The sequence below is a fragment of the Haliotis cracherodii genome, unplaced genomic scaffold, assembly GCF_022045235.1.
Source record: "Haliotis cracherodii isolate W230 unplaced genomic scaffold, xgHalCrac1.p SCAF_5, whole genome shotgun sequence".
Lineage (NCBI taxonomy): Eukaryota > Metazoa > Mollusca > Gastropoda > Lepetellida > Haliotidae > Haliotis > Haliotis cracherodii.
In genome coordinates, this window is record NW_027266308.1 from 14253535 (window position 1) to 14267464 (window position 13930).

The following is a 13930-nucleotide window of genomic DNA, read 5'->3' on the forward strand; positions in this document are numbered from 1 at the left end:
TCACTTGAATTATTCTCCAGCCCTGGACGATAATACGCAATAACGGAATCATCATTAATTGTGTTTTAAGCGATCTCCCTAGGGACCGCTGTAATTTCAATGAAAGTTTTTTTCATTAATTGTGGCGAAATGTTCATTTAACCTCAGACAGACTAACTTCGTATTTTATTCTATTCTTTTATATTATGCCCTGACGTAAACAGTGAGCATCGTGATATGAAACTTAATGATACATATCATCATAAAAGCACCCTTACAAATCGTGTTTCTATTAATGACCATTATTACGGAAGGTCCGGCCCAGTGTTAATAGGATATTTTTCCATTGCCATTAAGGTTTATTCGTTCATAAAAAAATCAGTGGCCACATTTGGCAGCATCCTCATCAACCCGAAGTTTGTAGCCAAATATGACACCGTGATACGACTGTCATAAAACGCCATTTCGAGGGGCATTAAACCGACGCTGAGGTTTATCATATTTCTTTATTAATAATGGTAAGGTGACGATTAACCCTTGAGACCAAAACAATTAACAAACCCGCCTCTGTGTGGCGTTATTCACACATTTGTGCATGTGAATTCTATTGATGGCATAATTTGATATTATTGAAAATTCAGTTTGCGTAATTAATTGATTTAAATACAGTCGGAACAATTAAACGCTTTCTCATACTGCTGTGAAAAAATGTAACGGTATATTAACTTGAAACCAATTTTCTCGACGTTGCTAATCCACTTAATTCTTATACAAATACCACAAATATTTATGTTGTATAGAAAACAATTTATTATCACAATTTATTTTGACAAAAGTAAAATTCATGCATTCATTCATTTGTAATAACCGATTAGTACAGTACATAGGTCACGCTCACGCGCCCGCACACACACACGTGCATGGCGGTATCACACAGATGCTTAAAATATCAGCAATGGGTAAATAACATTACAATAGAAAACCATTTAAAAGTAACATGTTAAGACACCTAACACAGCGCTAAGTGATTAAAGTAAAACCTCGTTAATCCGGATGATAAATCGCCCGGATTAACAAATGTCTGTACAAAAGAATAATTGACTTAAGGTTAAGTCCCCCAGTATGTAGACGTTCAAGGAGGGGATTCCAAAATTAAGGGATCTGGATTACCGAGGTTTCTGTGTACAACAAATTTATCTTAAATGATAATATTTAAAACTATCAAAAAGGAGGACTCTCTATTATTCACTCTCACACAGCTGCAGGTACGCACATACACGCACGCACACGCACACGCACACACACGCGCGCGCGCACGCATACGCAAAAACCTTCTGTACTTGGTTCACGGACATGCAAACGCGCACTTAGAGTTATGCTACGTATAATTGGACAACTTTTGAATCGTAACAATTTTGAACGTAACAATGGTTAATGAAACAGATACACTAGCTGTATAAAATACGAGTAATAAAACAACAATTACCGTCTTTAAAAAAAAAAACGCCGTGATATCACTGGAATATTGTTAAAAGCGGCGTTAAACCCAACTCACTCACTCACTTTAAAAACCAAGAATAACAGCATTAGGCATGACAAGATTAAAAGTCAAATCAACGAAAGCAAGACAAGGCATACACTAATAAGTGCAGTCGCACACCCTCGACACCAGCATTGTACCACGAGATGGTATTTGTTTTGTCAAAACAGAAATAATACTTTTGTGATACAAACATGATTATAAAACTTTTATAGTGCCTTTGAATCCGAATGTTCAATTTTTGTACAAACTACGTACACATAACCATGATCAGACATATTCAAATACAACCATTAGCATAAAACCAGAAAACAAAACAACAAATATTGAAACAATCTTAACAAATATTGCACTTTTCCGACGTAGCGAACAATAAAACCTTACAACGCGTTAACAGCGTTAGAGAACATATTCACTAAACCGCACTCACGCTTTAGCCTCCGGCTGAAGCGTCATATCCGGCGTCTCGCTCTTCCCAACTTTGTCCTTGGACTTCTTTTTGCCATCTCTTTCTTCCGGTCGAAGGTGAAGGTCAGTCAGAAATGTTGCGCGCGGTTTGTCTTCGCTCACTTCCTTCTTCTTGTCCTCGCTGGTGACTGGCTGTATCGGGTATGACTGGTTCCCTGATGTGCTTGCGGAGCTACTGACTCCTCTTATCCACGGATGCTCCGACATCATGGCAATGGAGGCGCGTTTCTTGACGTTCACCTCGAGTATTCGGTGCACCAAATCCTTACATTCCACGGAGATCTTCTTCGACTTGGAGAAACTGACCTTCTTTTCAGTCTGATCTCTGACCATGCGCTTCAGGTTGGAGTCGTCGTAAGGCATTGAGGCACATACCTGCAGGTTTAAAATTCACAGTGACCATCAGCTTCTAACTTTCGTTTACAGACAAAAAGAAGGCCTGTTTCTAATTATAACCAACTAAGTTCAATTTTAAAATTCCAAGTACCAAATGAGCAGTATTAATATATTTGGGGAAAAAAAATACTGTGAGGGATAATATTGGTAATCTACCTTGAGTGAGTGAGTGAGTATGGTTTTACCCCGCTTTTAGCAATATTCCAGCAATATCACGGCATGGGACACCAGAAATGGGCTTCACACATTGTACCCATGTCGGGAATCGAACCCGGGTCTTCGGCGTGATGAGCGAACGCTTTAACCACTAGGTTACCTGACCGCCCCGGTAATCGACCTTGAAGAATATTCTTGGCTATCGCACTGGGAGGGGGTAACACTTTTCATCGTACTGTGATATTTTATCATGGGCCATCTGTATGATGCATCATACTGACAATCGCAATGCGAGGGGTAACATTGGTCATCGAACTGCGAGGGGGGCAACACTGGTCATCGTACTGCGAGGGGTAAACACTGGTCATCGCAATGCGACGGGTACCACTGGTCATCGTACTGCGAGGGGTACCACTGGTCATCGTACTGCGAGGGGCAACACTGGTCATCGTACTGCGAGGGGTACCACTGGTCATCGTACTGCGAGGGGCAACACTGGTCATCGTACTGCGAGGGGTAACACTGGTCATCGTACTGCGAGGGGAAACACTGGTCATCGCAATGCGAGGGGGTAACATTGGTCATCGTACTGCGAGGGGTACCACTGGTCATCGTACTGCGAGGGGTAACATTGGTCATCGTACTGCGAGGGTTAACATTGGTCATCGTACTGCGAGGGGTAACATTGGTCATCGAACTGCGAGGGGTAACACTGGTCATCGAACTGCGAGGGGTAACACTGGTCATCGTACTGCGAGTTGAACGTACCTCACTCATCATTAACTTACTCACTCACTCACTCACTCACTCGACCCGTGAATATCCGGGGTAGAATAGGTCTTCAGCTACCCATGCTTGCCGTAAAAGGCGACTATACTTGTCATAAAAGGCGACTAACGGGATCGGGTGGTCAGGCTCGCTGACTTGGTTGATGCATGTCATCGAGCCCAATGGCGTGGATCGATGTTCATGACGTCAATCACTGGATTGTCTGGTCCAGACTCGATTATTTACAGACCGCCGTCATATAGCTGGAATATGCTGAGTGCGGCGTAAAACAACAAACCAACCAACAAATTATGATTTCAATGTAAAACTTCTTATCAATGTGTTTGAATGTTTATACAACTGGGAATCTACGCACCACCTGCTATGTATTTCCATATATAATAGACATTTCTGAAAATTGTATTCAGTAGTGACGTTCTGACAAACAAGTTTGCTTTTGTACACAAAGTAACATACTCATATTAAAAAACACGATCCGAAATTCATTAACTGATTTAAAGGCTTTTATACCGGTTCCAAGGTAACAGCTATTTGAGTACCCTTTCAACTGTTCCCCCGCTTCTTAAAATCATATCATACTACTCAAAAGAAGTTAAAGAACACCAAACTATTTCATAATTATTACTATGGTTAATCTCTCATTTCATCGGATCTTCTTTCACTTGTTTTAAGTTGTACTCTTTGTATATGAGTGAGTGAGTGAGCTGGGGTTGACGCCGCTTTTAACAGTATTCCTGGTATATCAGCTTAATGTGGGAGGAAAAGCCTGAAGTGATGCAGATCTCAGACGTTTACCACTTCGGTGAAACCCACGAGCACGGGTATGGTGCTGACAAACCTAGAAACATAATCGAACCCACAATCATAGGTTTCTGGCGTGCCCAAGGGACGCAACTCTGCACAGCGAATCGCGGCGCTTAAGACGACTGGGCCACCCGTGCCCCCACATTGTATATGAACCAGCATTTGCCACCATCTGGATGAACAGTATTCTACAACAACCATTCCAGGTATCGATGGTATTCAAATGAGGAGTATGTCACCTGTAAATGTTTCCCAAACATACATTGAGATCAGGATGTAAGAAAATACAGGAGTGATATATCGTGTTGTCCACAGTGTGCAGTTATCCGTCGACAGCTTTCAACATGCCACTTTTAATATCACCTCCGGGCTTACATCAGACCATTACTCATTAAAATTTTTTTAATATTTTGTTCCAAAATGGAGATGGTATTATTGACATTTTTGATTAACAAGAGGCCTCACATAACTGGAGAACTTGTATAGAAATGTCGAACGGTAAATGAAGGGTAGTAAAATCATCTTTTGCAAGTACAAATAAATTTGATCAATTACGAGACAATATGCCAATTAATAGTCGACACAATTATCAGTTGTATGGCATGTAATTTAACATCCAGTCACTTTACTTTTCTTCTAAAAACTGCTTCTTAATACTGCAAATAAATTAATGGTAACTTGTAAATGCAAGTACCATAATCTCTCTCTCTCTCTCTCTCTCTCTCTCTCTCACACACACACACACACACAGCTGCAGAGAGAGAGAGAGAGAGAAAGAGAGAGAGAGAGAGAGAGAGAGAGAGAGACGAGAGAGAGAGAGAGGAGAGAGAGAGGCAACTGCATTTCAAACAACCGTTTCTTTACAATACAAATCTCGTGGTATATATAACAATATTCATTTCTCTAAATGTTGTTTTCTTGTAATTTGGGATTACATTCCAGCTGTTGTCAAATTGTTCAAAATCCTCTATCGACAAGCATCTCAGTCTGCTACGAGTAAACGTTCCTTCACCTACCATAATATAGAGGATGATCCCCATTGCCCAGATGTCATGAAGCGGCACGTAATACGGGATACCTTGGAGCACTTCCGGAGCTGCGTAGGCAGCACTTCCACAGAATGTCTTACTGGTGACTCCGCTGTCATAGAACCGGGCAAAGCCAAAGTCCGATACCTTGATTGTGTTCTCACTGTCTAGCAGAAGGTTCTCGCACTTGAGATCCCTGGAAAATAAGCGGCATGGATTTAACGTCGAACGGTCGAAGGCAGCAATATCTCAATAAATGAATGCGTGTGAGTTTGGTTTAACGTCTTGGGCAGGATTTCAGTTATTTCGCGGCTCGTCGGGTTGGGTGGAAAGCCCGAAGTGCCAGTTTAAGGATCCACCATGTCGCCGGGGTACACACTCGAACAATCAGATAACTAATAACATTGGTTCAATATGCTGTGATAGTAAATTGACAAATAATTTCGAAATGAGTGAGTGAGTATGCTTCAACGCCGCTTAGAACAATTTGTATTACAGCGTGTTAGCTTGATTTGGGGTGGACAGCCCTAAGTGATGCAGGTCTTAGACGTTTACTCTTGTGACCCGCTTGAGTCGGTATGTTGCCGAGAAAACCATGATACAGTGAGTGAGTGAGTATGGTTTTTACGCCGCTTTTAGCAATATTCCAGCAATATCACGGCGGGGGGACACCAGAAATGGGCTTCACACAATGTACCCATGTCGGGAATCGAACCCGGGTCTTCAGCGTGACGAGCGAACGCTTTAACCACTGGGCTACCCGACCGCCCCAGAAACCATGACACAGGGCGAATCTGACATTCGAACCCACGAGGTTCCTGGAACGCCTGAGGGACGCAGGCACAGAGAAATGGGGCGCCATCGACGACTGCCCCCCACCCCCACCCCAACACGTGTCCCTCATACCATTATCAAATATCACATAACATGTCAATATTTATAATATGAAGTATGAAAGGGTGCAAACTAAATTTATAAAAAATATTTTTTTTACTTGCCAAAAACGTTTGCAGCGATGCTGTTCTCGGTGCAAGCGAAAGACACATGTTATGTGTTACCTGTATGACAATGTATAAAATATTGGCCAGAACCTCTCATTTTGAGTAATGATCTTTTGCCGAAGCAAACTTGTCAGGTATTATAGGGACTGGGTTGTGTGGAGAGGTGATCTTAGGCAACTTATGTTAGAAACATTCTGTTTCAATGTGGATTTGGTTATACCTGCATTATGAAAGATGTTGGCAACACCGATGTGTTTATTTGCCAGTTTAAAACGTGTAAGCGAATGCAGTATTCGGAGGTGTCATATTCAACATACATGTATTAATCAGTATAATACACTGAGTCGGGGGCACGGGTGGCCCAGTCGTCTAAGGCGCCGCGATTCGCTGTGCAGAGTTGCGTCCCTTGGGCACGCCAGAAACCTATGATTGTGGGTTCCAATCCCCGTTCGCCCGATTATGTTTCTAGGTTTGTCAGCACCATACCCGTGCTCGTGGTTTGTCACCTTTGTTAACGTCTGAGACCTTCTTCACTTCGGCCTTTCCTCCCACATTCAGCTGACACGCCATGATATAACTGGAATACTGTTAAAGGCGGAGTCAAACCCAACTCACTCACTCTCTCACTTAATGTGTGACGAAAGTCCAAACCACACGAGGAAGGTGTTTCACATTTAAACCACTCTGGTGATTATTTGGGTATGGCGGTGACAAACAAACTATCTTAACCCAGTCGAAACTGCAATGCGACAAAACCCATGATTCTGGCACAAGCTCCTTCCCAGCGCGTGACACCTTCGTTACACTCTCGGGAACATAGCTGACACCAGCGTGGGCGCGGCCATTACAAGAATCTTGACATTTGCCTTTTAACCCCAAATGTAGTAACGTTCATACTTTTGTTTATGTCTTTGGAAATGCCACCATTGTTAATTTTGAAAAGGTTTACGACTGACCATGTTTTACAGATGAACTTACTTTGTTGTTTGTCTAATCAGATTGGGGGGGGGGGGGGGGGGGGGGGGGGGGGGGGCACGGGTGGCCCAGTCGTCTAAGGCGCCGCGATTCGCTGTGCAGAGTTGCGTCCCCTTGGGCACGCCAGAAACCTATGATTGTGGGTTCGAATCCCGGTTCGCCCCGATTATGTTTCTAGGTTTGTCAGCACCATACCCGTGCTCGTGGGTTTCACCGAGATGGTAAACGTCTAAGACCTGCATCACTTCGGGCTTTCCTCCCACATTAAGCTGACACGCCGTGATATAACTGGAATACTGTTAAAAGCGGCGTTAAACCCAACTCACTCACTCACTCACTAATCAGATTGGTTCGAGATTGCAGACTAACGGATAAACAACCAACTTGTCCCTTACATTCTTACTATATCGATGACAGGATGGATTTAATGAAATAGAAATTCAAATTCACAAACAAAGAAAGTAATTTAGCAGTGGTAAGTGTATCGGCGTCACTTGTTTGTAAACATAACGGTCATTCGGTTGCGAGTTCAACTCCAAGCATGGTTGTGGCCACCTATCACAGTGGGGAACGGGCTATCGCTGTGAGGAGCTTGGATTCTGGGATGGCTAAGGGACGCAACTCTTCACAACGAACCGCAGCGCCTCAGACGACTTGACAACCCGTAGCCAACTCCAATGTACATTTTTAACTGAAGGTCAATAGTTAAAGGCACGAATAATCACAGAACTAACATAAGGAAAGTAAATGCAAAGTGATAGTTTTAGTAGATTTTCATCAAGAAAAAGCGAGAAATTAAAGTTCGAGTTTGGTCACAAATGACGTCATATGACTATGATGTCATCCAATCATGACGTCACAACCACATGGTTTCCAAGTTCAAATACTACCTGTGGGCTATGTGATTCTGGTGGAGATAATCTATCCCATCCATCATCTGCTTGAACATCTTGCGAGCTTGGTCTTCAGACTGGGCGCCCCTCAATTTTATATACTCCAAGAGGTCACCGTGACCTGCATGCTCCATCACTATGTATAACTACAAAGGGAAACAGATATTTTCTTGCCATTATTATATACACTGCAACAGTATAATTACTAAAAACAAACAAAAATAAAAAAATTGAAACATTATTCCAGAAATGTTTTGTGTTACCTGAGGTTTTTATTTATTCGGAACACAAAATAGATGAGAAAAATAAATGTCGAAGTGTTACATTAATAAATAATTAGTTACCTAGTTTTATAATGGAAACAGGGATTAGGGTTATATTGAAAAAAGTCTGTCTCGGGTTTTACAATAAAATTGTTCACTGTATGTGTGGTCAAAGAAATATGTTGTTACTACTTCTTTTTGTGTGTGTTATTTAACGCCGCACTCAGCAATATGACGGCGTTCTGTAAATAATCGAGTCTGGACCAGGCAATCCAGTGATATAATATCATGAGCATCGATCCACGCAATTGGGATCGATGACATGCATCAACCAAGTCAGCGAGCCTGACCACCCGATACCGTTAGTCGTCTTTTACGACAAGCCTATTCACCTTTTACGGCAAGCATGAGTTGCTGAAGACCTATTCTACCCCGGAATCTTCACGGGTCTTACTACTACTACTACGGCTACAACTAAAAATTACTACTACTACTAAAAATTGGGGCGGTCGGGTTGCCTAGTGGTTAAAGCGTTCGCTTGTCACGCCAAAGACCCGGGTTCGATTCCCGACATGGGTACAATGTGTGAAGCCCATTTCTGGTGTCCCCCGCCGTGATATTGCTGGAATATTGCTAAAAGCGGCGTAAAACCATACTCACTCACTCACTACTAAAAATAATAATGATCATATTTATTTTGCGCCAAATCCACACCCTGAAGCATGTTCAAAGCACTACATTATTACCCCGACCAATGTCAGTGTGCACGCGACTTTCATTCTCAGCTCCCTGGGTAGTATACAACCCAAGCTGCCTGTCAAGCGCTTGAAGGTTAACAGTGGACAAAGTCGTTCCATTTTATCCTACTGGGTACCCATTCGATGCTTGGTTAACGGAGGCATATTTTGAAACAAAATCCCGTGCCTAAGGAGACACCACATCAGGTACATATGCTTCAGTGAGGGGATGGATCAAAGCCCTAGAAACTCTCAGGAAGCAAGCTGCAGAACGCGGTCACCCATCCAACTACTCTCCGCTATTTCAGGCTTCAAATTGGACATACACGTATTAACATAAACTCAACACTCTCAATAGAGCCTCACCATAGCACCACCGTCGAATCTTCAACTTCCATGAAATGTCAGCCAACGTTTGTATTAATAATATATTATTCAGTGACATACATGTAGTCAAATTAATCTATTATGTATATTTTAGCAGGAGTCATATATGCTATCAGATACTTGCGAACAATATTTATAATAATTCAGACCTATTTAGTAAGTGGCGCATGTCCTCATCCATAAACATCTTTTGTTCCATCGGAAAACATAAACATATCAAAATATCAATATCCTCCCTTTAAACGTCTGCAAGAGATTCGGCTTCGGTTATGCAGAACAGCCTGGAGGCCGCCGCGTAATCAAAGACCGTCCGCCCTATTCTTCACGTTCTGGTGCACACGGGCTAATTCGTTCTCGTCATTAAAGACAAGACAAAGCTCTGCCAGCCCCCTATAGCTTAGCTTCGTTTCTTCTCTGTGTGTTCCTTTCTTGATTGTTCTTTTATTCTTCGTGATTAAATGTCACATTTCAGAATTCCACGAAACGCAAAGGCTGTTTTTTTCTTAATCTTATATTTTCTTCAATTCCTTTTTGAAAAAAAAATACAATTAGAACCATCTGCCCCTGTACCTAACCTCGTGGGTGAAAGAATTTGTTTCAGCTGCGCACGGTACCAGAAATACAAAAACAAGCGTCGTTGACAGTGAGTGAGCGGTGTGAATTTACTTCACATAGGATATCCATATGCGGAAACGTTAAAGTGAATTTAAACTGGCCTGGTACATCTGCGAAACTTAAGCTTTCACAGATTTGGTGAGTGAGTGAGTTTGGTTTAACGTCGCTTTTAACAGTATTTCAGTTATATCGCGGCGTGTCAGCTTAATGTGGGAGGAAAGCCCGAAGTGATGCAGGTCTCAGACGTTTACCACTTCGGCGAAACCCACGAGTACGGGTATGGTGCTGACAAACCTAGAAACCTATATTGCATTGTTTGTTTGTTTGTTGTTTGCACTCAGCAATATTCCAGCTTTATGACGGCTAACTATATTGCACCTACAATGCAACCGCTTCCTCTAGGGCGTTCACTTCCCATTTCTCAAAAAAACAAAAACATAATAGACAGTGAATTTCGTTGAACACCTCCGTTTTGCTACATATAAAGAGCGACATGTAAATACATTGAGGACGGAAAAGCAGACAAATTTGGGGTTGAATACACGAGAAACAAGCCGCGCCTCCAGGGCACAAGACTTACAATCAACCAGCTCTTTTGGTTGACTCCAACAGGCATTGCGCCAGAAACAATCGAAGAAGACACAGTACTTATTATAAGGGGTGATATAATCACTTTACAGTTTATATAGTAAATAAGGATAATTCAACGTCTTGTCATTGGGTGAGTGAGTGAGTAGTTCGACGCACTGAAAAGTATTCTTCCAATTATATATGGCGGGGGACTGAACTACCCTATTGGCTCAATTCCTCGCTATAAGTTTAGAAAAGAATTAATATATGTAAGACCAAATCGTTTTGGTACAGATAGGTGAGACATAATTTATTTATATTTAAAACTTTTCAAACACGAATTCTTATAGAAAAACCGACATTCAGACAAAGTCCTTTCACGAGGTTTTTTTCGACGAGTCGAAACGTAGGTTTTCGTCCTTTATAACACCACAGAGCTATAATCTAATTACGTTCAATAAAGCGATCTGTTCTTACCGGTCGAAAAGTTATTAACTTAATAAGGCGTGAAATATATTAAAGAAAGAATAATCTAGCTACTTCAGAATTATATATACATATATATCGCGATGTGTTCACGATGGGATACATGGCATAATGAAACATGAATTGCGTGAATGAAATCTACATAGCATAAAAAAGGGTAAAACAAATAGGGTTTTATCCATATTAATGTTAGCGTCAATTAAATGAATTTTTAATAATACCTAATCCATAGTCAGACAATATAATTGAATGCATAAAACGATAAAGAAAAACTGTTGATAGCTATCAGTATGTAAATCAGTAAATTACGTATTTTTGAGTTTAGTATCGCAGTGCGCAGTGCACAGGTGCATCGCAATAGCTTTACTTGTATTTGTCACTGTACCTTGTGATGAATCTCCAGGATTTCATGCAGTGCGATAACATTATGATGATCCACTACTTTCAACACTTGAAGTTCTCGCGGCAGAAATTTTTCCCGAAAGTCCTTTGGCGCGCGTTTGCGATTAATAATTTTGACCGCAACCCTCTTGTGAAGCTTCTCGGAAAACGCGCTCTTCACCTTAGCATAAGAGCCTTCTCCAAGGGTAGTTCCCAGACTATATCCCCTTTTCCTCAGCTCCGCTTCTTCCTCCGACACGACTAAATCTTTGACAATACGACTCATTTTGTCTGTTACATCTTTCATAAACTTAACAATCTCTACAGACAGGAGCGACCATCGCGCGGCGTAGAATGATTGTTCTTCTGTTGCAACGTGACGTCACGGCATTCATGACGTCACAGTTAGCAACACTTCCGCTCAAACAGGCTGCCGTTGGAGAGTCTTATGTTGAAGAAGCTCTGGAAAGTGTAAATGAGGCAGAAGTGAATTCAAATGTTGCCCAGTAAATGTCCACGATTAGATATGAGTGATGAAACGAAATACATGTCTAATCTTCACTCAGAGCTACAGGTTATGAAAGCAGAAGTGGAACCAGTGGAGTGCAAACGGTCACAGATATCGAAAACAGAATCGGTAACATACAGACCGACATACCGAGCAATTCTTGCAAGGAAAGGATATTTGGTTAGAAGGACTTTGGGCAGTGGAAGCTATTCAAAGGTAAAACTTGCGTACTGTTTTTCAAAAGAACGTGAAAAAGTTGCAGTGAAAATAGTTGATCGTCTAAAAGCTCCAAAAGATTTCCAGTTAAAGTTCTTGCCGCGAGAACTAGACATATGGCCTAAAATGCGTCACAGTAACATTGTGACTATGATGGATATGTTCGATGATGGGAGGCGCATATATATGATTCTGGAATATTCTGAGAATGGTGACGTCCTGCGTTACATTCAGAAATCAGGAGCTTTGAGCGAACCTCTCGCTAAATGTTGGATTTGCCAGGTCTGCGAGGCAGTCCGTTACCTCCATGATCAAAACATCACACACAGAGACCTGAAGTTGGAAAATCTACTACTTGACAAAAACTACTTCATCAAACTGTGTGATTTCGGCTTTGTGAAAGGTGATTGTATGAAGGACCTTAGCAGGACCTACTGTGGTTCTAAATCGTACGCAGCTCCAGAAATCCTTAAAGGAGAACCGTACGAACCTAAGAAGTCCGACATCTGGGCAATAGGAGTCATCCTGTACATTTTCATCACTGGTAAAATGCCGTTTGATGAAAGCAAAGGGAACTCCGGTGTTCTGGACGAACAGAGAAGATTGGATTTTCCCTGGCAGAAATACAAGAAGGTAACAGAAGCTTCCAAGGCCCTAGTCCTGTGGATATTCCAATACGAATACAGGTGTCGGCCCGATATTGTAGCTGTCCTGAGTTGTATTTGGTTGCAGACTGCTTTGAAGGTGGAAAGCCTTGAAAACATGGCGATAGAAGGGGAAAAAGCATACAAAAAGAGGCAGGTGGAGAAAGAAGAGCGGAAACGAAAAGCAGCGGAGGAAGCTGCTAAGAAATCTGAAGGGAAAGGGTCTCCAACAGACGCGAACTGACTCCTCTGTGCAATATGTTCAGTTTTATTTATGTTCACCGGTTACTTGATGGAACTTTCATCCCAAACTGTTGCTGTTTACCTGATAACTCTTTTGTTGAGTTTGGCATATTTTAGGAAGATTCCACTTTGAACGATTTCAAAAGTGCCACACTGTCACAAGAAAGGGCCAAATTGACAAAAGCCTGTATACTTCCCCAACTCCTTATTTCTAACTTTTTCGTTTGATTTTTGAATCGTTTTTTTAATTTAGTGTCCTCTGATAAGTGTTTGTCAGGGCCCCGTTCCATAAACCGATCGTCAGTCTAAGGTTACAGTAAACGATTTAAGACAGTCTTAACAGTACGTTCGCTTTGTGGAACAGGGCTCTGTAGGGTAGTCTATGGTTAGTTTCTAAATTTCTGAAAAGCATAGTACTATTTTTGGAGACTCCGGCAAGCGCTGATGTGATAATTATATTTGGAGTTATACATGTCAATTTATATAATTTTATATCCGGGATAGACATAATTAATGCAGTTTGTAGCCATTTACGGGATATATATATATGTATATTTGTATGTTATTGCTGAAAGTGAACATTTAGGATGATGTATGTGTAATTATGTATTTGATATTTTTTTATAGTGCTTATAGATTTTGATGATATTGATAGGCTGTGATATTTTTACTGCCTTTAAGGCTAAAGTCTAGGGTAGGGTCGCGAAGTGTTTCTAGGGATCTACATCAGTGAGAACACACGGTTGTTAATTGCATTAATACCCTTTTCTTTATTTGCCTTTACTTTTAGTCGATTTGTATATAGAAGGGCTTTCGTATTTTGTATTGTTTGTTTAATAAACGATTGGGTA

General features: G+C 41.5%; 2 protein-coding genes across 2 annotated transcripts; one reads left to right on the forward strand and one right to left on the reverse strand.

Moving 5' to 3' along the window:
* Window positions 1-1945: 1945 nt before the first annotated feature.
* Window positions 1946-11775, reverse strand: LOC139443446 (testis-specific serine/threonine-protein kinase 3-like). Its single transcript, XM_071224433.1, has 4 exons — window positions 11473-11775; window positions 8027-8175; window positions 5149-5356; window positions 1946-2362 (listed from the first exon to the last, which is right to left on the reverse strand). Exons 1-4 carry the CDS (start codon window positions 11773-11775, stop codon window positions 1946-1948), a joined length of 1077 nt encoding a protein of 358 aa, XP_071080534.1.
* A 189-nt stretch (window positions 11776-11964) lies between these two features.
* On the forward strand, window positions 11965-13080 carry LOC139443445 (testis-specific serine/threonine-protein kinase 6-like). The gene has a single exon (XM_071224432.1). It carries the CDS (start codon window positions 11965-11967, stop codon window positions 13078-13080), a length of 1116 nt encoding a protein of 371 aa, XP_071080533.1.
* The last annotated feature ends 850 nt before the right edge of the window (window positions 13081-13930 follow it).

Excerpts from the sequence above, each read along its gene's own strand:
- LOC139443446 (XM_071224433.1), bottom strand. The coding sequence starts at position 11,775 with ATGAAAGATGTAACAGACAAAATGAGTCGTATTGTCAAAGATTTAGTC. Across the intron at positions 5,357-8,026 it reads CAGAATCACATAGCCCACAG|GGATCTCAAGTGCGAGAACC; the intron begins GTAGTATTTGAA and ends CTTATTTTCCAG. Across the intron at positions 2,363-5,148 it reads GGATCATCCTCTATATTATG|GTATGTGCCTCAATGCCTTA; the intron begins GTAGGTGAAGGA and ends TTAAACCTGCAG.
- LOC139443445 (XM_071224432.1), top strand. The coding sequence starts at position 11,965 with ATGTTGCCCAGTAAATGTCCACGATTAGATATGAGTGATGAAACGAAA.